At 34.1% G+C, this 26,443-nt stretch overlaps 3 protein-coding genes and 1 long non-coding RNA gene across 18 annotated transcripts; 1 reads left to right on the top strand and 3 right to left on the bottom strand.

The window, feature by feature from the left end:
• Positions 1-554: 554 nt before the first annotated feature.
• On the top strand, positions 555-8,173 carry LOC101737641 (serine/threonine-protein phosphatase PP1-beta catalytic subunit). The gene is made up of 7 exons (XM_038017227.2): positions 555-870; positions 2,116-2,247; positions 3,489-3,704; positions 4,185-4,376; positions 5,589-5,740; positions 6,532-6,666; positions 6,744-8,173. Exons 1-7 carry the CDS (start codon positions 822-824, stop codon positions 6,840-6,842), a joined length of 975 nt encoding a protein of 324 aa, XP_037873155.1. The 5' UTR covers positions 555-821; the 3' UTR covers positions 6,843-8,173.
• Positions 785-1,347, bottom strand: LOC134200571 (uncharacterized). Its single transcript, XR_009975542.1, has 2 exons — positions 1,231-1,347; positions 785-982 (listed from the first exon to the last, which is right to left on the bottom strand). It is a non-coding gene; the product is annotated as an uncharacterized LOC134200571 (long non-coding RNA).
• LOC101737498 (uncharacterized) lies at positions 7,832-11,427 on the bottom strand. 3 transcript variants are annotated; one of them, XM_062673695.1, is made up of 4 exons: positions 11,072-11,427; positions 10,413-10,622; positions 8,266-8,512; positions 7,832-8,149 (listed from the first exon to the last, which is right to left on the bottom strand). In XM_062673695.1, exons 1-4 carry the CDS (start codon positions 11,182-11,184, stop codon positions 8,093-8,095), a joined length of 627 nt encoding a protein of 208 aa, XP_062529679.1. In that variant the 5' UTR covers positions 11,185-11,427; the 3' UTR covers positions 7,832-8,092. The 3 variants fall into 3 exon arrangements, with proteins under 3 accessions (XP_062529679.1, XP_004928275.2, XP_062529678.1); XM_004928218.4 differs by having other exon boundaries at positions 7,832-8,512; XM_062673694.1 differs by lacking the exon at positions 11,072-11,427 and adding an exon at positions 10,693-10,825 and having other exon boundaries at positions 7,832-8,512.
• A 3,440-nt stretch (positions 11,428-14,867) lies between these two features.
• Mf (myofilin) lies at positions 14,868-25,736 on the bottom strand. 13 transcript variants are annotated; one of them, NM_001173352.1, is given in 8 exon segments: positions 14,874-15,194; positions 17,145-17,229; positions 17,427-17,657; positions 18,367-18,531; positions 19,651-19,893; positions 21,641-21,877; positions 21,961-22,078; positions 25,101-25,162. In NM_001173352.1, coding segments are annotated over 6 exon segments (1,038 nt in total). In that variant the 5' UTR covers positions 22,052-22,078; positions 25,101-25,162; the 3' UTR covers positions 14,874-15,194; positions 17,145-17,158.
• Positions 25,737-26,443: the final 707 nt, after the last annotated feature.

Genomic DNA, 26,443 nt, shown 5'->3' on the forward strand with positions numbered 1-26,443 from the left:
CCCACCCTTCAAACCGCAACGCATTACTGCTTTACGGCAGAAATAGGCAGTGCGGTGGTACCTATCCGTGCAGACTCACAAGTGGTCCTACCACCAGTAATTACGCAAATTATAATTTTGCGGGTTTGATTTTTATTACAGCGATGTTATTCCTTCACCGCGGAAGTCAATCGTGAACATTTGTTAAGTACGTATTTCATTAGAAAAACTGGTACCCGTCTGGAATTCGAACACCGTTGCATCGCTTCAACACGAATGCACCGGACGTCTTATCCCTTAGGCCACGACGACTTCAAACACAATACAATAAATAGTATATATGCTTAGACCGTTTACACAATATGAAATCACCATAATCACTTATATAGGTCCCAATATACTTTTATATATTAATTTACTTATATATACTTAATAAATCAACAGCATGGAAACGATAAGCAAACAAACACAGGAAAAAATTATACGTCTCACCTAGGAACCCAAAACGTTCTTGCAGATATGTATATTTCCAACCAAACCGATTAAAAACCAAATACGAATCATTTTGCAGTACTTGGAATGTACCTGAAACTTACTCAAATGCTATTTTATTTTAACGTTTTGTGTCTACCAATGGACATTTTTTAAGTTAAGTAACTATCCATGAAACACAATAAATGAGAAGCGACGATAAAAACCATTTTAAACATAAAATTGTTCTCCTATTTACTTCTTTACAAGTTCTGCGTATTATGAAGAGTAATTCTAACCACAAACAATAAGAGCAAACAGGAAGAAAAAAACATTTGACTTTTTGACATAAATTTATTCGTGTAGTAAATATGGCTGACGAACTAAATGTTGACAGTCTAATTCACAGACTTTTGGAAGGTAAAATGCAATTTGTTACGATTTTGTGAGCCTCTCTTAACTACCAGACGTCTAGTTGCAAGTCTGATAATATTGGGTTTTCATTCAGCTGGTCCTTGTTGCGTAATTATTTCTGAATAAGAAGGCATAGAAACGTCAACCTCATAAATAAATCGATTATCCTTAATTTCTTATCAGGCTGCATATTAGCGTTTCTGTTAATGTTTAAATGCCTTGGATATGTTATTTTTCAATTAGAAGGGAAGATTTACGTATAAACAATAGTTGTTAGATTTTAGCCCTGAACAATGATGTCAGACTTCCATAGATTTAAACACTCACAAACTTATTGTTCTTTTATTAGTGTTACGCATTGCTTACTTGATTCAAACATATACATTTCACTTTATTGTGCTGCTTTTTGATGGGTTACAACAGTATACAGACTGCAACAAGAAACTGCAAGGAAGAAAGGCAAATTGAAAGACATCTTTTCAGGAGAATGTATGGCCACATTCAAAATTCTTGCCAGAGTATTCAGCTAGAACGTTTATTTCTTACTACCCTAGTGATCAGTCTTAACCGAAAGTTTATTCCCAATAATTATATCATGTGTTACCCATCAACATCTCATTCTTCAATTGAATCTAAAAATAGCCACAAGTATATACAAACTATGATCGCTAAACCATTTTATAGGAAGGTCTTGCAATCTGTGTTTACAGCTGTATAATGTTAATTTAGATAAAAACTTGATCTTAATCTTGCAAATTTTTTAAATTAATAACTTTTTGAGATTATATTGGTGATCAATTTTGATACTGAGTGCTAGTGTTTAGGAGTGCTTGTTGATTTGTGTGCCTATAAATTTATCAATACTTGAATACATTTTGTTTTGTTAGATTCTTATCAAATTTCATTCTAGGAATGGTAGTTAAATTGTATTTTGCATGAAAATGTCTGCATGCCTTACATGTCATAAATATAACATTTAATAAAACCCCTGCATTTGATAAATGTTTTTTGTGTTATGAAAAGCATTCTGTTTATTTTGAGTTAGAAGTTAGCAAACTGAAACCCATTCAATTAAATTTATAAAATTAAATTGAAAACTATACTAACTATGCTTCCTTAGCTACTTATAAGAATAAAATTATAAACAAAAAAAGGCTAAGAGTGCTTAATTGCTTTTAGTTGTACTACAGTTTTAAACAAATCTATATTTTTAATAAATCTTATTATTCTGACTTCAAACTTTTGCCTTAGTTCGAGGATGCAGGCCTGGCAAGACTGTGCAAATGTCGGAGGCAGAGGTACGTGGGCTCTGCACAAAGTCCAGAGAAATATTCCTGCAGCAGCCCATATTACTGGAGTTGGAGGCACCACTCAAAATTTGTGGTAAAGTCTTAAAAGTTCTTTTTTTCACTAAATTAAAAACATTCTTAATGAAATATAAATATCTTACACCAGTAACAATGAGATTTAAAAATAATTATTTAGCTTATTTAATTTCATGAACCTAAGCTACTTTCAAAAGTAAAATTCTATTTTCAAAGTTTGTTATTTCATTCATACTATGTTTATTTAACTTTTATGATTTAATACACCCTGTATTAAAGCATAAAATTTAAAATAAGTATTGGAATCATTCCCTGAGCTGTAATAGAATAACCATTATCCAAAATTATCTGCAAGACAATTCTGTAGTTGGTGGTATTAGGGCATACTTACCTAGCCCTAGCATTTAATACAATCCTCTCTGTACCTCCTGCAAAGGAATCATGCATGTAAATGAAATGTGAATAAACGTGGTATTGCAGAAAATTTTTGGGAATATTGGTGAACAAAAAAAAATCAGTATTATTTATTAAAAATATGTAAAATAAATGCATATTCTCAAAATTAATGCCAACCTGAATGAATAGAAAAAAATATTGAAAATAGAAGTTTCAGTTTCCTAGGTCTTCGGGAAGTGCCTCAAAAATCAGATGAAGATCAGATCAGAATCAGAAAAGATGTCAGTGTTTGGTGTCATTCTTTATTGTCACACTTTTTTCAATCTAGCCAGCTCTAGACCCACAGAGAGCAAACATACAAACCTTTTTTTAAATGTCTTTAATATAAATAAAAGTTTTTTTTTTCTCCTCCCTTTTTCTCATTATGAAATTATGAAAGAGTAACTTTTTTCCTCAGCATGCATACATGATGCACCATAAGTGCCACACAAAAAAAAACATAAAATAAATTGTGTCTCACTTCTTCCTACTTTTTGCTAAGATTTTATACTCAAAGTTATCTATAAAGTATTGTTCTTATTAGCTTTATCTGTATCTATCTAGGTATATTTCTATATATCTCTCTCTCTCTCTCTCACTCACTCACTCACTGACTCACTCTCTCTTCATGTAACTAAATCTTTCAACATAATATTTACCCTCTGGAGTTTTCTGATCAATTTGAAAATTTGTACGTGTATCTAGGACTGATGAGAACACAATAATTATAAAACTTCCAATATCTTGTGACCTTCAACCAGGATTATCAAATAACTAAACTAATTTGGCTACTATTTAAGTGTTTAACCGTTTCACATAAGCATAAAATTGTACTTGTGAACACTGTCACCAACACATTTTCAGGTGATATACATGGTCAGTACACAGATTTGCTACGTCTCTTTGAATATGGAGGATTTCCGCCAGAAGCCAATTACTTATTCCTTGGTGACTATGTAGATCGTGGTAAACAGTCACTGGAGACTATCTGTCTCCTATTGGCTTACAAAATAAAGTACCCTGAGAATTTCTTCCTACTCAGAGGCAATCATGAGTGTGCTAGCATAAACCGCATTTATGGTAAGTCAACACATTATTTTAATATTCTGATTGGCTCAGGGCTGACATGGCGTTAAGTCATTAAGACATCACAATGTAAGCATTGCCACTCGCCTTTAGATGTGAGGTCAAAGTCTTTATAAACTACAGAATATTGTCCCATCATCCAAACTGGAATGTATAAGTATTTTGCAGCAAAAATATGATGGTGGTAACTACCGGTGCAGATTCACTTACTGAAAATACACATTTTTGTGGGCTTTTTATTTTATTATATTATGTTATTCTCTTATCATGGAAGTTATTTGTGAACACTTGTTATTTACATATTTACTAAGTAAAAATGTACATGCATTTGAATGCTGGCATAGTTGCAACACTTGATAAGAGTACATTAGGTTGTTATCAGATAGGTCATGGATACTGCAATTAATTTTACTTCAATATTAGGTTTTATAACTGCTTAAGTTTAATTAATAATTTTTCTTAACATTTACACAGGTTTTTATGACGAGTGCAAACGCCGATACAATATAAAACTGTGGAAGACTTTCACGGATTGCTTTAACTGCTTGCCAATTGCTGCTATAATTGATGAGAAGATTTTCTGTTGCCATGGTGGTTTGTCTCCAGATTTACAGGGAATGGAACAGATCAGAAGAATAATGCGACCCACTGATGTTCCAGATACAGGTAGGTAAATTAGAACAAAAAAAATTATGATTTCACAGATGTTGTCTGTAAAGTTTATGTCAAGTAAAAAAAGCGTCATTTAAGGAAAGCCCTGGTTATTAATCCTTTGCGTTCAAGATTTTTTTATGCTGAAGCAATATTCAGATTATGCTTTGGCTTCACATTGGTTAGGTCACAATGACTTTAAAACTTTAACTCAAAATTTCACAATTTACAATGTGAAAAAAATAATTGATTAGGTCGCAAATACAAACAAAAAAGTAAATTATGATACCAAAAGTAAAACAAGGAACTGACAGCAACTCGATTATTATTGTACCAGCAAAGAACAGCGTCACTGAATGTAACAGTCTTACTAAAACACGAAATGTATACAAGGCCACCTGAGTGGAGCTAGCGAGTACGAAGGCCTGTTCAGAAATTATCTAATTTAGTATACTGCATACGCGACTTTCGTTTAGAGTTTGGCTATCAGTGCACACAGTGTGCCAGATTATATAGTTTTTTTTTTGTGAGAAACAGCGTCTTTCCTCGGGTTAATTTACTCGCCGAGCCCTTCGTCGCAAGCGACGGGTTCGACTAGAACGATGACCAGTGCTTGAGTTACCTAAAAGCACCGTTAGTGGATCGGGCGGATCCGAAATGCCGTGATTACATGGTATTTAACCGGCACACGATCGTGCTTCTTACCTCCTCTGGATTATGCATGTTAAGTTGGTTGCTAAGAAAACCACAATTTTTCATTAGCCAGTCTCGGTGGAGTGGGATGGATTTGGTAGGAGACTATAAGAAGCCTTTAGTTAAAAAAAATAACATTGCTACATGAACTACTTACACGCTCTTTAGCAGTGGTAAAATGACCATCAATGACTCCTGCGGTGTTAAGCTGCTTGTACGAAACTGCCATTGCGTCTCCATGACTAGAACTTGATACCGATCCAAGTATAAAATGAGAATATAAGGCGTTATCTCTGTGACTATTAGTCGATTTCTTCCAAGCTACTAAACTGAAACGGCTTGTAATAACCAATGTCGTACTGTGTTTTGCTAGTATTATTTTACGGTGCAGAACACCGACCTCGTCATAAGATTAAAAACAAAAGTTGAGCAGTTAAAGCTATAACATAGAAAGTACCTACTCGTAAATTATCATTTCGTGTTAATAAAATTAGTAAGTATATTCCTATTCAAAATAAATAAATTCGTCTGCAGGATTGCTTTGTGACTTGCTGTGGTCAGATCCCGATAAGGATGTTCAAGGTTGGGGGGAAAACGATCGCGGCGTCTCGTTTACTTTCGGACCCGACGTCGTCAGTAAATTCCTCAACAGGCATGATTTAGATTTGATTTGCCGTGCTCACCAGGTAAAAATATTCACTTAATGGCTTATTCTAAGTATATCTAATTTTTTTCTCAAATATATAAATGTAATCTGATAGGCCAAGCTGTCATATTTAGGATTTCGATCAGAGGACCTTAAATATTATAGTATATTTATTGGAAGACACAAGACTTTAAGCTAGTTCTACCTTGTTACTTGTCTGTCTTAGGTATATTTCTTGCTTAATAGTTATATATGTATATGACAAATTATGTCTATGCACTCCTTTCTTTTATTTATTTTTCCTACATAAGCTGAGAGCCTTGAGAGGCTATTTCAGCGTAACCTTAACTAGTAGGTGAGCTCACGGGGCTCAAACCTGACGACGTTGCTAACACGAACCCTAGCAAGAGCCGTGCTTCGCAGAATCTACCACCGGATCGGAAACGCGACCCACTGAGAAGATCCGGCGAGAAACTCAGTGGGCTGTGTCTGAAGGTTAATTTACTAGTCGAGCCCTTCGTCGCAAGCGACGGGTTCGACGAGAACGATGACCGGTGCTTGAGGTACCTAAAAGCACCGTTAGTGGATCGGGAGGATCCGAAATGACGTGTTTGGGGCGACGTCGACTGCTTTCCATTCTGTCCGCAGGTACGGGAATGTAGTTACCGGCAGCCACGATGAGAGGGTTCTCCTCGTGTCGTGCCGCCTTATCGAAGTGGCGCATCGATGCCGACTGAAGATACTTACTGATGGATATCCACTCCAATAACCTCTTAAATATGGTGCTAAGTCAGACAATTCAGACTAATTAAAATGATGTTTTCGTTTCAGGTGGTGGAAGATGGATATGAATTTTTCGCCAAACGAATGTTGGTTACTTTGTTCTCTGCACCCAACTACTGTGGAGAATTTGATAATGCTGGTGGAATGATGTCTGTTGATGAAACTCTAATGTGCTCCTTCCAGGTAACATGATTACCATATCAAGAACTTTCAGATTTACCATATGCAGATGAAGTAGTAAATTATCATATCCCTTACAGATTCTTAAACCATCTGAAAAAAAAGCAAAATACCAGTACAATGGTATAAACAGTGGAAGGCCAGCTACTCCTCAAAGGTCACCACCTAAGAAAAAATAACTGACATTTGGTATCCAGTGTGCTGCACAGTGAGAGGAATGCTACAAATAATTAATTATATCATGTATTATAATTATTATTATTAGGTCATTGGACAGGGCCGGACAATGTGTCTTAAATTTGTGAAATATATGTTATCAATTACTTGTGCCTTCTTGTTTTACGTTTACACAATATGAGTGAAATTAATTTGTTTTGTTAAACTTTCATGAGGATTAATGAGTAGACACGTTCGGCAATGTTACATTGACATGCTTTTTCGATCCCTGAAGTACTACCTAGCAGCCCTTTAATTAGTACTGAACCCTATTGTGTTATCTATCGTCTACATGTTATAGTCAAATTGTTTCGTATCATTTATCATATTTTATCAGAAAAGTGGCAGCTGACTTCGAGATGCGGGCATTGGACACTGAAGCGTAATTACATTTACAAAATAATCTATTAAGTAGAGGATCGGAAGCACATTTGGTTGATTTATTTTATATCTAATGTGCCTATGAATGTAAATTATATATAAGTCTGGAGTGACGAAAATTAAATGATTTGAGAAATTCTTGTATGGAATAGGCAATAATTAAAAAACAATGTTCGTCCATAGTTGTCAACATGAATTTTATGTTTGTTGTAGTTTAAATATTTATTGATGGTTTAGTCCTTCTGTGAAGTTGGCCTAAACATGCAATTTACCTTCTTATATTTGTCATAGCATTTAAGTGTTAGTACCCAGGACTCCATTGCAAAAATATGTTTAGGAGAGAATATCCAGTGAAATAAAATTTAATTTGCTCTCAGTATTATTCTTAATGTTAAAATAAGTAGCAGTCAAAATTATAGGAAAGTATATGATCTCCCCGGCCGAGGCTTATTTGTCAGTCTAATTATACTGTAATGAAAGTCTCAAATTTAATTATTTAAAATAAAGTAGAAGCAGTGTAGTCCTCGCAACAATAGTGCAATTGCTAAATATTATATAAATTATATGCAGGTTTTGCATTGTACAATTTTATTTTTAGCTATGTTAACATTTTTCATTAATAAATATTGCTATTTAAACTATTTGTTTATTTTGTTTTGACATTCTGTAATTTTCACAAAAAATGCTAAACTTTTCACATTCAACATTAATATTAAAGGCAATTTATTGTATGTCTACTTACAGTATTTTAAATTAATAATATTTCATTTTGTATATTAAGATAGTAATGCAATTGCTATTCTCGATATCTTTTGCTCTGCACATCTTTCACCTACTCTTTGAAAAATTCATTGCTAGACTTTATTGTAACTTGTTCATGTACAAATTTCTGAAATATATTTTATTCAATCTATTATGCAATCACTTTATTTCATCAAAATGTAAGTCTTTGTCTGTCCAACTTTCTTCTTCTACATTTATCTTATTGTTTATTATATCACTTACAAAAGTATCATGACATTCTAACTTTTTGCTGATTTTACTGAAGAAATCTTCATTTTTTTTTTGATACTTCTGTAAGTCCAGTTGTAAAGCCTTTAAATAGCCTCTTTTGGCAGAAATAACATTCTTCAACCTATTGACCCTCATTTCATATTCTTTAGCTAAGGATTCAAGTAGAGACTTTTGGTTTTGCAAATTTTGTACATCACTGGCTTTCATTTGTGCTTTCACATCTCCTAATTGTGGCCTCCTGAAATATAAAACAAATATTACTACTAACATTCGTAGTTAAAATGCTAAATTTTCAATATATAAATGTGAAAAGATCGCCTTCATAAATATAAATCAAGCTTTATGTAATGCAAGTAATAATTGCAAAAATATTTGCACTGATTTGTGTTGTCTCTCTTAATAAATTGCTTCTTCGTTGAGCCTAATGTTATTAGAAAAAGTAGAAGTAGCAGCTACTACTTAAATTTAACCCTTTTTTTATGACGAAAGTGCAACTGCATCAAACAGAACATAAGAGGCAATTGTAGCTCGGATTGAATGTGTGTTAAATAATCTCAATAAAAAAATCGGATTTAATTCCTTCCCTAATATGAGACAAATTTTAAATTTTTGCATTTCTCTTATAGATATGAAGTCACTCGTTTTCCATGTTTAATTTTTCTGAATTGGGACATGGTGATAGTAGATATATATCATTAGATACATAAAGATGAAATAAGGGAATAAGTTTGTATGAACATAATGAAAACTTTGTTTCATTGAAAATAATATTATTTCATGTCCCATATCAGTCCTTAGGACAATTACACCACCTATTTTTTAGTTTACTATTGTCTCAAGGTGGGCAATTAAAACACTTGTATCTATAAGTTCCAGTAACCCTATGCTATGAGGTAGACTGTGTTGGTTTGCTTATTTTAGGTGCGATGGATTTTTGGCAAAATTTAATCAACTCTGCGAATACACTTGGATGACAGCCACTAGAAGATTTTGAGTTCTCGTAGACACACCACATTTAGGGTAGTTTTTTTTTTTGTATCCATGGGGAATCCCAGTCTACGGATACCCTGCCAATGGGGGTCGGACTGGGTTATGTCGGACTCCGCGCCAAACCCGCCCAGCTTAACGACTAAACCCCAAAGAGCTCCTCCACTCCAGCTGGGCCGGGACCCAGGTACCGCCATGTGCGCGCCATGGAGGGTAGACTAGGGTTAGTAGAATCCTTGAATACTTCAGTCACATTACAAGGAAGAATGGAATGGAAACCTCGCGAAACTCATCGTGACCAGTACAGGCCTTGAGGGTTTAACCCAATACATTGGTCTGACCAAATCCACACTGCTCTTGACTGTACATTTCACAACATCCTCCACACCCGTTTATCTGCTGTAAGTACTAGCTGTGTAAATTAGTTTTGAACAAGGGAGAAGTATATTATATATTATTATGTAAAATGTATGGGTTTAATTATAACCAATGACGGGATTCAAGGACTATGATACTAGTACACAACCATAAAAGGGATTCATTTTAAAATTTTATGAGCCTAATGGTTAACCAAAATGATTACTGTCCACTTTGCATGAAATAAAATTAATATAATATTTTTATTGTAAACAAGCATAAAAACAACTTCAACACTAATCAGACTTCAGACAAATGTTTTTATTGTTAAGATAATGTTTTAAAGCAACTTAAAAGCGGGTGTATACAATGCATTAGAACAAGAGCTTGCGCTGGCCAGACCTTCATTATTTTATAAAAGCTAGTTTCTCTGTGCATGTCCACAACATAGATCAGAAAAAAAGAGCAGCTAAACTACAGAGTTTGGCTTATGGCTAATTGAACAGATCACAAGTCCAATACTTTTCGGTTAGCAATTATTAAGTTTAATTTACTTAATTTAATATAATTTATTTCAGGAAAGTTAGTATTATTTCTATTGTACCATCAAACTTTTGGAGATGACATATTTGTAAAATAGTGTTATTTTGGCTTGATTGCTATTGATTTTGATTGCAACAAACTAAGATTAGTGTAATAGCATATCTGGCATTAATTAGCTGTCTAATATAGATATAAACCTATATAATCCAAATGGCACCTTTGCCAGGCACAAAGTATTGCGTTACACATACCATAATTTTTTGCAGTCTCCAACATCATTAAACTTCTCCTTCTGCTTTTCAAGAATTTCTAATTTTTCAGGCATACTTTCATATTCCCACATATTACTGATTTCTTGTACCATTTCATCAAATATACCCTGTTTTAAGCAATTAAACATGGGTAACCATTTTACACGTCGCAATTTTGCTTTAGGTACAGTTTCCAAAAAATCTTCATCTCTGTGACATAGCAATTTAATGAATTAATACAATTCACACATTTTTACCAAATTAAACTAGGTGACATTACTTTTGAATCAAAATTGTGCTTATTATCAGCAAATTGTAGGATTTACTGTAGGCTACTGTTACTAAGTTTACGGATTTTTCTAGCATTTTTTCGCTTTTCCTGCCTATCCTAATTTACCGAATCAAAGCTTTACTAATTAGAAGGGCCTGTGAGTCAAAACCATGTACAAAATAGAACATGGATAAAGTTGTTAATTCCAAATGCTGTGGTCAAATAAGTTACGCTTTTATTTTTTTTATTTTAAGCAATTGTTCCTAAAAAAGATATTATTAACTTGTTTCTGCTTGAAAAAGAAGTCTTTTAATTTATTATTTAATATTTTCTTATATTATTTATCAATTACTAAAATAACATATCAAGTGTGTACAATTTTAATTACTTGACAAGGTTTACGATGTTTCCGAATTCTTTCAATATGACGAGATTATCGAAAGGGACTTCAGAATTCAACATTTCAACATCGTTTTCAAGATCTGCTAAATTTTCACTCATCTTTATTTTTTCAACACTGATTGCGATTAAAATTGATCGAAACACTTAATTTAAAATTCACATCACTCAAAATTACAATAGTTTGCGCAATAATCACAATTATTTTATTTATTTTGTTTGGCCTAGCGTTCGTTTGTTTCAAACTTTTTTTAAAATATTTTTTGAAAATAACGAGCCTGGAGTGGCCAGATTTGAATTTATGATCCTCCTACATTCTTGTTTGCTCTATGCTTAGTTAAAATGCAACTATACGAAAGCTGCTGATAATACCAAACTTTTTAAAAAATACTAAGAAACAAATCGGGTTAAGAAGATTTGACAAGAAATTTTGGAATCGTAGAGAAAATTCACTAAAAATACCACGATTTTGTTTATTAAAGGTAAAAAAAAATAAAAAAAAACATCACGATTACCTACTATATGGCAATCAAATTCTACTGTCTAGTACTACTTTACTACTAATTTTAGGATCACTTTTATTGAATAATTAAGCAGATAGTGTCAAAGGACTTATAATATGTTATTTCATTTAATATGTAATTATTTGGACTTTTAATATTTATTTGAGATACTTCATCCAGAGATACCATATCATATTTTTCCTATCGAACAGATTGTTCAGATGATCTTAAATCTTGATCATATAGATCTTTTAGTATCTCTGAGTCCAAAGAGGCATTTTATCTACAATGAATTCTTCTCTAAGACGTTTCCTGAGCGCTACTTGGGTATGTCTAGAGCATTTTCGATGTATATAAGTAACAGTGACGACTTACGACCACTTGGGCCACGGCCTTGTTTTAAATTTACCATAAACACCGAAAAATCTTACATTAGTAGAAAATTCTGAATATTCATATTTTTTGTCCGAAAATAGTATTACTGTTTGCTAAATTTTTTTATGTGCTACAAAATATGTTTTTATCCCCATGGAGTTAATACAAACTCTATGGTTATCCCTAAATAAGGAACCAAAAATTTAGATTTTTTTTAGTACTGGTAGCACTGAACAAATTAAAATAGTTTTTTCCGTTTCATTTCATTGAATTCATTCCATAATAAAATTAATTGCAGACAAATTAACTTTAAAATTCAAAATAAAGTTTTAATTTATTTTCAGGGTAGCAAAATGTATTTTGAAACAAAAAACAGATTAAAGTGCCTTAATCTCAAATTATTGATTAATTTAATCTATCTGATCTTTTTTAAATATAAAAATGAATTGCTGTTCGTTAGTCTCGCTAAAACGGTAAGACCGATTTGGCTTATTTTGGTCTTGACTTATTTGTGGAAGTCCAGAGAAAGTTTAAAAGGTAAACCAATATGAAAATGCTCGGAATTAAATAAAAAATTACAATTTTGTTTTCCCTTTGATGTGTCCCCCGTCGGACGGATTCCTTTTGTTTGTTTTAAGTTTATTTTATACAAAAGTTTAGGTTGTTTATTTATCGATTGAGGCACTACGAAGTCTGTCGGGTCAGGTAGTTTTTGTGAAAAACTCTTTTGTTTTTTTCGGTATGGCAATCAGCTACTTGCGAAGGCGTTGTAAAGTCCAAGCGTACGTATGGTAGAATTATACGGTACGGTACGCGATGAAGACTTTTTAGCGGGAACGCGAGGAGCGACCCTAAATGGGTTTTTTAAATTTAGGTTTATACGTTTAATAATCCTGCTTTTATTATTAGCATCGCGAACTAGTCTTATATCTACATACATCTAGTAGTAAATGTAGAGTTTTTTGTACAGTGACTTAAAAATAAATATCAGTTTTTTTTATTGCTTAGATGAGTGGAAGAGCTCGCAGCCCACCTGGTGTTAAGTGGTTACTGAAGCACATACACATCTATAACGTAAATGCGCCACCCACCTTGAGATAAGTTCTAAGGTTTCAGTATAGTTACGACGGCTGCCCCACCCTTCAAACTGAAACGCATTACTCCTTCACGGTAGAAATAGGCGGGGTGGTGGTACCTACCCGAACGGACTCACAACAGGACCTACCACCAGTAATTACGCAAATTATAATTTTGCGGGATTGATTTTTATTACACGATGTTATTCCTTCACCATGGAAGTCAATCGTGAATATTTGTTGAGTATCGTATTTCATTAGAAAAATTGGTACCCGCCTGCGGGATTCGATCACCGTTGCATCGCTCGATACGAATGCATCGGACGTCTTATCCTTTAGGCCACGACGACTTTTGAAAGTATTTGGTATTTTTGCCTAATCATAAAACAAGTATTTCTTTACTAATGCATATTATTAAAAAGATGGTATTGTTCAAATAATTAGATGTATCACTCTATATTTCATCGAAGGGGTTATGCTAGCTTCACCAGACGTGTAGGCGAGCTCACAAAGCTCAGCCTGGATACTTAGCTAACACTAGTTCTACTAAGAGCAGTGCTTTGCTGAATGTACCACCGGATCGGAATCGCGACCTACTTAGAAGATCCGGCGAGAAACTCAGTCGGTTGTGTTTGTGAGTTTGCTTTCACGACGAACCGTTCTTCACATTCGGCGGGATCGACGAGAACGGTGACCGATGCTTGGAATGTCTAAAAGCATCCATAGTCGAAGGATCCGAAATGACTTGCTAAATATTATCGTTCGGAATTTAATATCTGCAAACTTATCTTCGAACTGGCTTCAAACTGTTCCATAATGGCTACGGCCACATATCTATGATGAGGACTCCCAGTAGTTGGTCTCTCAGGGATCGACATAAATTAAAAATGATTTTTCTAAAAATCAACCCCATAATAATTAACATAAGTCCTTATTTGCAACTTTAAAGATAGGTAGGTACCTACTACATAAGTCGTATTACTTGTACCATCTTGTCATAAAAATGACTAATATTTTAGTAGGAAGTATCCTTGTTGTACTTTTTTAAATTTAACAAGTCGATAGACAAGACAAGTTCGTACAAGATATGTGCTGAATTGTGTCTAAGTACTTTTTTTGTTGAATTTTGATGAGAAAGTGATATTAGTTGTACTCACAACTAACTGCTAAGTTTTGAAATTGGTAATTCCTTTTGGTAATTGGTAATTGGTTTTTCTATTGTATCAATAGAAAAAAAAAAACTGAAGTTACAATTCTTAAAATAGTTTGGCTATGGAGGTTTGTGGTATCAACTCATTTTGGAAAAGGGGTCTCTTGCCCAAAATAGTTTAGGAATCCCTGATATACAGTATGAATAGACAAAAGAAAAAAAATAAACTATTCTTCATTCTGTTTGTCAATACATTTTCTTAGTTGTTTAGTCACTCTTGACTAGTTTATAATGAATAAAATTAAATTAAAACCAAGGTTTGGTCCCTACAGAATAAAAAATAAAAGAAAACGCAATAGGTCTGTAATATTAATCTTGGAGTGTTTCTAGTGACTACTTTCGTGAATATTGTCGAACTGCAGCCATTAAGAGAGTATACATATATTTATTTAAGAAGTTAATTATTCAATAACTTTTTTCTAATCTTTCATTTCTGTCCACCGCAATGAAGGTCGACGGGTGGCAAACCTGCAATTTAGATTTTTAAAGGCCTTTCACACAATTTTTTAAATGACTTTTTTAACACATTTAACGGTAACCTCCAATTCTAACCACTTCTCATGTTCTGAATCATTTTCCAAACTCCTGTTATCTAAATATTATACGAAAATAAAAAAATACTTTTTTATCTTTTGTATTTTTTATTAATTGGAATAAGTAAAATAAATAAATTAAAGGTAACAAAAACAAGATTTGTGTAACAATTTCTTTACCGTGGCAGTGACTATGTTGAACCTTTTAAACAAGAGTAGCAGCAGTCTTTGAGATCTTGCGGAAAATCTTTATGTATATATTTTTTTTATTTACTTTCATTTTTCAGTTTCATTTAGTTAAAATGTTTCATTTAATTTTAAACATAGTCAACGTTTTGGTGCTTCGACTTTCAAGTAGGTAACGTTTTATTCGATGTTTCCAGCATACGATGACCCGCCTCTTAGTAAGCCGCGGCTGTAAAATAAAATATTTCATGATCCATCATATCATCTTTTCATTGATACATTTCATGAAACATTTAAAATCTAAGTCTAGTGAATAACTTTTAGCAAAATTGAAAGCAAAGTGACCCGAATCGGACCTAATAATGTGTTTTCAAACGCTACTATTCGGACCTAATAATGTGTTTTCAAACGCTACTATTTTAGCTATGTTAATACCATTTAACCTGTAAACATAAAAACAATATGTATATACATAAATATAAGAACCACAGTTATCAATGCTTTGACATTATGTAATTTTTATTTCACACATCTATCAGTCTACAAATGAACAAATAACTTCATTTAATTAACAATTTCATTCTAATAATATAATTCTTGTACATTAAAATTTTCTGAAAGAATTGGTGAATTAAAAAAGTACATAATATGTAACGATTAATGGGGAAAAGAATATAACACAAATATATATAATACAAAAGGATTGTTGATGTAATATATTCAGTGCACCAAGTGTATTGGAACCGTCTACTAAAACGAACACAATATGTATTGATTTCCAACACGATAGCACTAAACGTCGTCATAGAAATATAGTATTTGCTTAGTAAATCGTAACTTTAAATCAAGTCAACCTTGTCATAGCGAAATTCATGTTCACGCTTTTGGTGTTATCGCCAAGTCATTACGGATCCTCCCGATCCATTAACGGTGCTTTTAGGTACCACAAGCACCGGTCACCGTCCTCGTCGAACCCGTCGCTTGCGACGCAGGGCTCGACGAGCGAATTAACCCATAGACACAGCCCACTGAGATACCCGCCGAATCTTCTCAGTGGGTTGCGTTTCCGATTCGGTGGTAGATTCTGCGAAGCACTGCTCTTGCTAGGGCCAGTGTTAGCAGCACTCCGGTTTGAGCCCCGTGAGCTCACCTACACGTTATGGTGAAGCTGAAATAGCCTCTCAAGGCATAGGTAGGGAAAAAAAGATGTTATCATATCATCATTTTTATTTTTGATGTTAATGCAATGTCGATTGCACCTATAATTGAGGTGACATCTGCCATGAACTTTTGTCAATTTGTCAATGTTTTGTATTGATGATCACTTTGTTGGTGCAACTTATTAAATAAATAAAAAATAAATAAAAATAAATAGTTAAGACATGGTCCAGCTGTTTTTGTTTACTGTGTTGTTTTCGTTTACTGTAACTCTTACATTTACTTACTAAAACAATAAGTATTTATGCTTTTTTTGATAAGTTAATTTTATATAATTAAATTACGTTAAGGTAGTGCTTTGTTCCAATTTCGATTTTGAGAACGGTCTCTCTACACCCTGTAAGGAATATTAACAAACTTGTTATTGTTACGGAAACGATAAGCTTATTAACTGAATTTGGTATTGCAAAATTAAAATACATCACACAAATGAATTATTTTAGTGTTCAATAAATTTATATGTTTGCGATAAAGTAGTTTTAAATAATAGATTTTTTTGAGTAATTCATGATGAATATGATAAGTGACATGTGCTCGATAAAAAAGTAAAGATAATCTACAAATATGTAAAATGCAAGAAAACAAAGTCATTCATGTTTATAATTCAAAACATGCATTTTATAAAAAGAGCAAAGCAGTGGCTTGGTGTTTTAAATTTCTATGAGAGATGAACTCAATAAGACACTCATGAAAGTGGTTTAATGTCTTACCAGGATACCAGGATAGTTATAGTCGAGAAGGAACGTGCCACCGGATGATACATATACTGAATTTTTTTCGTCATTGTGCTTCGTGTCATAACTATTAGGATATTCGTAAAACATTCACACAGACTACAGAAATATCTAATCTAGACGAAAGTCTCAAATCATTTTCCATTCAACACGCGTGAAATGAATTTGACGGCACAAGAAAACTACTATCTACTTAATAAACTCGTGAGGTGTTCTATACCATATACCTGCTGCAAATGCATTACAGGCTACGGATGAATGGCAAAGTCCTGCCGAGTTCACCCACAGAAAGCTCGGCGTCCAGCATTAAATCTGTTATGATTTAAACAAATATGAATTATACTCTACTGTAATAAAAGTGCTAAGAAAAAAAATACTTCTTAATTTTTTTATAAAGTTCTTCTTTCAAATATTAATGATTATGATGATTGTAAGATCCAAAGGCTTTGTACAGCTGAAACACCAACGAAGCTGCATGTCGTTTGGCGTATTTACAGCGTGAAACTAACCTAACGGCCTGATCGGGTGCTTGTCCCAGAGGAAGGTCCGTTTGACTGGAGACAGATACGAGTCGCGGATGTAGGACGGGCTGCGGTCCCATCTCGCGATCGGCTTCAGCTCCGGCCAGTCGTGCCAGAAGGGGTCACGAGTGATTGCAGAGATCGGTAGAGACGGGCTCGGGTTGAAAATATCAGCCCAAGGCCTGCGTCGTAGTCCGCCAACGCTGTACAGTGGTGCACCTACACGCCACAACTTCAAATTTAGTGCCTGACACGGACAACAGACTTACTCCTGCTCATTCTTCGTCATCGCCCCGATACCGTTAAGCTGCTTATACAACAGTGTATGAAAACATATTTTGAGTCCAACTGAATTTACGGATAAATTAGTTTACGCTAATATTCTATCAAATTATTCAAATTGGTATTAGAAATAGAATTTTCTCAACCGATCAGTAAATATTCTGATGGACTCGATACAATTGGTTACAAAGCAGATTGTGAAGCTAAACTTTGATAATTATTTACCGTCTTTATTTTATGAACAGCTTTTAAAAACTTTACTTATTTAACATTTTTAATTTTGTTAATCAACAGTTTTAGTTGAAATTAAAACTTACATATTAAGTTATTTCACAACCTTTCATGCAGATCAGTATTATTATGAGCACACAGGTAAAGTATGTGTGTAGTTGGGTTTTACACGTTATCATCATGGTCGTAGGATGGAAACAAGGTGGGTATCCGTGAATAAAGTTGTCTTCGCTTTTTATTCACTTCAGAAATACATTGAAAACATCTAAGTTTGGTTGCTCTACGACTATTAAAACTCATATCACATTCGTTGGGAACACGTTGGACATGGAACACATAGCCAAACGGACAATTGTTGACAAAATTTAAGGGTCGTGACGAAGATTCAGGATGTTCAGAGGTCTGTTGCCCTTACCGTCGGCATCGAAAGCGACCTCAGTCTCACGCGGTTGACTAATCCTTGGCTTCACTGGCGTTGGAGATTTTCCTCGGAGGGAGCGATCAAAACCTGCCCATTTTTCGGCCTCAGCGAAAAATGGGTCCTTTTTGAACACGTCGGAAATCCTCGCCGGCCACGCTCCTTCATGGCAAGTCTTATAGTCAATATGTATCTCAAATAATCTCTAAGAAGAACATTAATAATAACTCAACTCCTTTGAAACAAATGTTGGGAATCATTTTACCTAAAAGTGAATGTACGGTACGGAGGTAAAGTTTTCATGTAGGGCTTGAGATTACTCTAGTGAAGACTTTACAATGACAGTGCTTTGCTCTTATTTACAATGCAGGATTCATGCACGTTTTATTAATTGTAGGTGTCTGCTCATAAACAGACTAAATGTAGAAAATTTCGTACTTCAGATTGACTAAACGGGTCATTTCTGCTAAATGTATACAAAAATTTGAGATTAAATAAATTGATGCAAATAGTAAATTGCTTTCACCACGAAATTTTCTCATATTGCAAAACATAATAAATATAAAGATAGGTACTACTCTACTAAATCAAAACACGAATTGGTCTTTTATGTTTTAATATAAAATATAACTTATAAAATGTTAGTGAAAATATTTAAAAATTTGCACTATCAAACAAATGGTTAGGGAACGAAAATGTATCAAATTTATGTAGATACAAAATTAATGGTACAAATTATAATTGATTTCCAAAAGTATCCAAAATTTGAAATAGTAGCCAATTTACTTACCATAAATTATATTAATGAATTTAACAATGTAATTTGAACTGACAAACTATACATAAATAAAGGTTCGTGTGGCTTAATTAATTTATTAACAATTAATGTTGAACGTAATAATATTTGCATGGTCTTAAAGGAATTCATATCACACAAATTAGATTCAATGAACAATGAATCTAATAGGTGATTGTTGTCCTAATAAGTTTATGAACCTGAATCCATATAATCAGCTATGTTTGGTACCTACTATATTTAACATAGATTAAATAATTGCCATTCGATCAATAACTCCTTATTGCAATATTAAGTATACTTCGTACTTAGCCAATGACATGGATCAGAATCAAATCATTGTTTCGTCGTTTACAAAAACTATCAGTCAACTTGAGACACCAAAGGTGACAATACGATTCAGTCTTGTGTAAAGAACGAACCAACGAGACAACCTTAATCTATCTTAGCTTAAATGTTATCGATGATAGGGACTTAGTATTTACCTGTTCCCCAGTGGGGCTTGTTGTCCGGCTCATATTCGATGCCTTTTAGACTCTTAGGCTTAAGGGGGTCGATGAGGGGTGCGGTAAAGTCGGTGATGGGGTAGGCCCGGTCCTTTAGGTAGAGTCCGTAGCGAGATGGGTACAGCCGGTCGATGGCAGCCAGCCTGTCGAGATGGTCCTGCCATGCCTTGTGGGCGTCGAAGGGATCAACTCCACGTCGCACGCGTCTTGGCACGTGGTAGACTATTGCAAACAAAAAACCAAATTTTAACAACCGCAATTTATAAGTGAGATTGCGATTACTTTTACAGTTAGTGAAACATTATTCACATTAAATTACTTCGTTCATGGAATTTTAATTTTCAGATAAAAAAAAACACAAAAAAAGTTTCGACCTTAATAGTCCTTTATATGGGGTTTTAATATTTGTTAAAGAGAAGAGTAGAATAAATTAAGTCTTGTAATAAAAACATTATAGAGATAACTTGCATTCTAATACAAAAATTCTGTGAAATATAATTTCAAAGTCTTAATTCTCGAACTAAAATAATTTGTTAGTAATTAGTGGTTGGTTAATTGCGCTTCGCAGAAGCTTTATTTTTACAATTATTATATTTTAATAAAGGTAATAATCAAACATTCATTACAGAAAATCTAAAATGATAGAACTCACCTCCTTATTACATTCCTTGGAAAGCTTGGTAAAATATACGGAAGTAAATAATACTTAATAAGCAAATACATTTTAAAAGAGGAAAAATAAAAGGCATGTATCACCTGACAAGCGCATGAAGATCGGTGCATACATTTAAAAAAAGATGACGTTCGAATTAACATTCATGGATTCCATGTGTGAAGTGGACAGTTATGTATAAAAGAGGTGGTCTCTATTCGTATTCATGCATATTAGTTATTCATTAATAGTGTAATTTCTATACTTGCACAAGCAGAGTTATGAGTAGCGACTAAAAGCATATCTACAGAAAGACGAACAATAGGAACAAAACAGAAGTGAGAAATGTCAGATATATAATAATGAACAAACTAGATTAAGAATAATAATTATCGTTGTAACGTTTGTACAGTCTATACATAATTTTTTTTTATTGCCCTTGTAGGCAGACGAGCATACGGCCCACCTGATGGTGAGTGGTTACCGTCGCCCATGGACTTCAGCAATGCCAGGGGCAAAGCCGAGCCACTGCCTACCGTTAATTCCGCATCTTATATATCTGCAGATATTTAATATTTCCATGTAGTCTAATTCGATTTATGCGATCACAAATAAAACATAACGTTCATGTCTGTGGCTGTATGTGACTCCATGTAATGTTAAATCGATTAATTTTTTTTCCAAACCAACCTTCAAGCTCTTAACAGATTTTACTATAAGTTTATCAAACGTTTTATTATTTTTATATAAATTTAACAAAATTCAAAATACAATATAAACTGGCATCTTCGATATGTAATTACTATAACTTTAAAGACAGAAGATAATCTGCTTGATTAGATCTTAAATTTCACATTTATACGTTGAATATTTTTTATTTATTTATTTATAAAGCTGTGTTTATGAAGCAATCATGAAAACTGAAAGTTAGTTTTTAAGTTGGACGACCCCCTTAAACTTTTCGGGCTGAAACAATTGAAACATATATACATACCTAATATTTGGACTATGATTACAATGTTAATAACAAAGCACAAAGCTCAAAAAAGTTCAGAGTCAAACCTTTCAAATATAATTTCAAGCACGGCTATATACAATGTGAACAAGTCTTATTTTACCTTTATTTCCAGTTAAAACATCAATTAAAAATAGCTATTAATTAAATTTTCTTTTTTACATCAGAAGTAAATATCTTCTCCATTATATACTCTTATATCAAAAACACTGAACCGAATTTCGCCTTGTACAGTTTAAAAGCTGTAATTGATTGGTTTCTGTTTAGTGTAGCATGTGACGCAATGTTGATTGTTTACTTACTTGGCCTGTAATAATCGAGAGAGCGAGGGTAGTTGTGGGCATAGATAGGGCGCGGGGAGTAGCCGTAGATCTCGCGATGGACAGGCAGGTAACGGTAGCCGGGTACCGTAATCCTCTCAGCGGCAGCGATAGGGTCGTCGTAAATCGACTTGGAGTAAGGGTAGGTCGACAGGAGTTCGGGAAAAACGCTGCGGCGTGTTGGCCTGTACCTTTCCTCGGCTCTGATGTCTTCCGAACCTGATCAGAAGGTAAAACGTTACAAAAACATTATAAGCCGTTTTCCGTTAGAATTGAAAACTGGATTTTCTTTAATAATGTACCTTTTAGAGAACGCACGAAGGACTGCCAAAATCTGGCTTTCTTCGACGGCGTCTCGTTTCTGCCAATCATGTCTAAATGTGTTTTGAACATTTTGGCGGTCTATGTCGTGCTCGTATTCTGTAATGAAACGGATAACCCTCAGAGACTCGTCATTAACCTTGAGCCTGTCGATATGTGAAAGGACTGTCCAGGTGACATAATTGACTACAATAGTGTGCTCGTTCTTGTTAAATAGAGCAGTGACGTACGCTGGGTTAGTACCAGAGCCGCAAATAGCCGTCTCGTTGGTGGCTGGCGTTTGGAATAGCCTGTGGACTTGGATTCTGGCCAACGTAACTGGTAACGGACAGAAAATCAAAACGACTGATTTTTACTAATACCCACTCAATGCGCAGTTATTTTCGGGATTTTTGCGACCTTGTAACGTCGCGATCAAGTCGTCGTCGTTTCTAGTCTGTGAACGATTTAAATTTTGTTCTAAAAATTAAATATAATATATGTCTAATATGAATTTATTATCCGAAATAATGTTTGAATTTATATTATAAACACAAAAGTATATTTTGTTATTTTATTATATAAAAAAAATGGTATAGACTAATTTATTTATTTTAAATTATAGTAAAAGGTTATATAGTAATAAATATTTATTTTTTTTATTTTTTTCCCTCTCATTTTTCTTTTAAAGAAATAATTCGGATAAATTTGTAATGAGGAATTTAATATTTCCGTGACGGCAACTACTACCAATGGAAGCCTGATATAATCGAGAATATTCCAGATCTCAATCAATCGATGTGCGTCAATGGTATCAAGTGGAATTAGAGTTGAACAGACCCGAATTCTGTTGTTGGTTTTTATAGTCGTTTCAAAGATACTCAACCGAAACACAATCGGTACCATAATTATTGTACCTATATCACAATTTTTTTTTGTTTTCCTACCTAAGCTGATACCCTTGAGAGGCTATATCAGAGTAACCTTAACTAGTAGGTGAGCTCACGGGGCTCAAACCTGACGACTATCATATAATAAACATGTATAGATTAAGGTAATTTCATTTTAATAAGCACTATGTCTGATCCTGTATGACACGCATAATATTATATACTGGTGGTAGGACTTCTTGTGAGTCCGCGCGGGCCTATTTCTGCCGTGAAGCAGTAATGCGTTTCGGTTTGAAGGGTGGGGCAGCCGTTGTAACTATACTTGAGACCTTAGAACTTATATCTCAAGGTGGGTGGCGCATTTACGTTGTAGATGTCTATGGGCTTCAGTAACCACTTACCACCAGGTGGGCTGTGAGCTCGTCCACCCATCTAAGCAATAAAATATATATATATACTCACTGAATACACTGGAATATTAATCGATTTCGGTGAATTGGTTCAGATATTTCATTTAGTGAGAAGAAAACTGTTTACGAAAACGAAGTCAAGAATCACCGGACCGATACAAATAGAAATTATTGATACGATGACATGTAAGAAATGCCTAGCGCAAATACCTAACTAACTACGGTTTTTTTTTCGACAAATAAAATGCAACGCAATGTAATTTGATCTACTAAAAATCAGCTGATTCTAATTGCGATCTCGTATGATGAAAACTGGTCAGTAAGAAAGTAAGTTTATAATAATGCCTGTCTGTATTTGTTTTGGCACATGAGCATTTTTTTTATACTTTGTTAACTCGCTTTTATTAGCTTGATCTGTTTGTAACCGTGTATTTATGTAATTTTTAACGTAATAGTCACAAACACCGCGTCCGATTAACATTAAATATCGCACTTGTGTCAAGAACCTATGACAACGTGATATTTTTTTTTATTTTGGTTAATATACCTACCGGGAGCGCCAATACACAAATATATTTTTTTTATTTCTTTTCTCTTTTTTAAGTTTTAAATTATATTTGTTTTTGGGATCTGTTACCTAACTCTGGTTAGAAAAGATAGAAGAAGATAAGTTTGACCTGAGTTAATATTGATGAAGCTGATAGCTTCTTTAATTCTATATCTTATTAAAGCAAAGTAAACTAAAAAACTACGGCTTAACGAAGTAGAGAACATCACATTTTTTACAACTAAAGTTTAGATGTTTAATTGAATTACTTTAAAGAAGAAAACAAATATCGTCCGTATCTTTTAATGCGACAGTGTTTTTATAAATATTATACCGACGAATACCTATATTTTTTCTCAGTGATAATTAATTTAAAAATTGGGTCAGTTTTAAAGGCCAATGTCAGTTTATTTTAAATCAATATCGATAATTATAATAATAAGATCGTATTACAAGAATCGAATTTCGAAGGTCAAAGGAAAATACCGCAATATGTGGTGATGAAAAAAAAAAATAAAATTGTGAAACTGTTACAAAAATAAATGAAGGCGTTTCGATTTGGCGGGATTGCAAATTTGGCTCGGGGCGAGTCCGACCGAAAATAGAAACGCGGGCGCGGGCGGATCAGATTCACGGCATTCCCGGATCCAACGTATTGTCGCGGACAGGTGGGCTATGCCCCGCCAACGTGGCCCAAATGTTAATCACTTGCATACTCTCATTAAAATTAAAATAAAAATTTCATCCTAAAATCAAATTACAGTGTAAATCTATCATTATTTCCGGAAACATTACTTTATCAATGCCATCTTGCGCTTATATGAATAACAACTAATTGAATAATAATACTTGTCAAATTATTTAAAAATATTTACATTACAAACACGACACGTTTACTGCCTAATTGTGATGAACATAAACAATTAAAATATTATCAACATTGCATTTATGTACATTTTATTATTTAAATCCCCAGCGAACATGATTTACTGTTTAATAGTGTAGGTAATTAATACACATTTTTATGATTGCTGGATGTAACTTACGTGTTTGCTGAACAAATGTTACCCAGATAAGATGTCTGCTAATCTCGACTTTTAATCACAAACGAAATGCAAACTGAACTTCAGCTGGTGGATACTGAAGACGAATGAGCGAGACGGCTATTGAATTGCGCAATTTTAGAGCGAGACAGCGATACGCACTGCAGGATAACCGGCACGGTGAAGAAATCCCTCGTAACGGGCACACTTTTGGCACAGCCTTCGACTTAGCTTTAAAACACAGCTTCTTACCGGTTAAATAACGGTCGTAATTAAATAGGGTAGTGTGGTGTCGTGGACGAGCCGACGTCGAGTGTCGGACCGGGACGGGCGCGCACTGGTCGCGGGCGGAATGCTGCGCCACGTCGAGGACGCCCCGCGCCGCCCGCCCATGCCGATCATTCAATAAACATTATATTTCGCTTATGTTTTACCATTTTTTACATATTTGTCGTCTTTCTCTTAACCTAGGTTTCACCTTGTCGGTACCGGTTCGTTTAACGCCTAGCAAATAATTATCGCGGCTCGGAGGGTAGGACTATCGTAATACAATACAATTGAGACTTCGGCCTCTTCTCACGTCATGCTGTCTATTGGTTCTGGTAACAATCTAACACCATTTGTACGTACAACCCATGTAAATGTATAATAATGATAAAATAACTAAAGATGTAAGAAGTTAAATTGAAAATCATGTATTTAGCACGGAAAATCTATTAAAATTTGAAGTCGAAAATTTTCAGGACTTTATATTCGGCTACTAATAATTTAGGTATATATGTTGAGCAAACTCGAAATAGAATGTTCAAGTTAAAAGCGATTAAACCTCGAAATTGTATTCACGAGTTGCACCAAAATAGCGACGCGTTCACCTGAGATTTTCCAAGTTCGCTGGTGATTCAGCACACTGGATTTCAATGTTTTGTATTTGTTTTTGTACAGTTTATAGTATACTGTTCAACCAAACCCGCTAACCGATCTTTAGTTTGACCTCAAATAATCAGCCGTTAGACCAATCTTCAGATTTCCTGAAACGAATCCAGACGTTTTTTGGTTTATAAGGAATATACATAGTACACATATCGACTATATACAGAGAGCATACTATATGAAGCATATATGACTTGACATTGAAGCTGAAATAGCATAATTTTGAAGCTGAAATAGCATAAGCTGCATAGGCATAATTTTTTTAATTGTGCTTTATCATAAAAAGTTCAGTGGTGAGCTTTGGGGAGGCCCATGTCCAGCAGTGGACTGCCCCAGGCTGATGATGATGATGATATCATAAAAAAACACTGTCTATTTCCATGACAGATGGATGTCGCTAACGATCAAATTGGTGAAGTTGTTGTAGATTAGTAAGGTTTGCGTTGTAGTAAATCAGTAAAACGTGTACATATTTCGTTGTCACTGTTGCAAAATAATAGTTTGGGGAAAAAGTTTCCTCGCATTTTTTAAGAAAATTCAAAACGTTTTTTAATATAGTTTATTTACATTTAACTAAAGTATCTAAGTACCATTTTGTTCGATAACTTTTTGCCATCTTGTAGATAGGGACATGATCCCATTACTATAGAGACTTTGGTGCTTCT

The sequence above is a fragment of the Bombyx mori genome, chromosome 18 (assembly GCF_030269925.1).
Source record: "Bombyx mori chromosome 18, ASM3026992v2".
Lineage (NCBI taxonomy): Eukaryota > Metazoa > Arthropoda > Insecta > Lepidoptera > Bombycidae > Bombyx > Bombyx mori.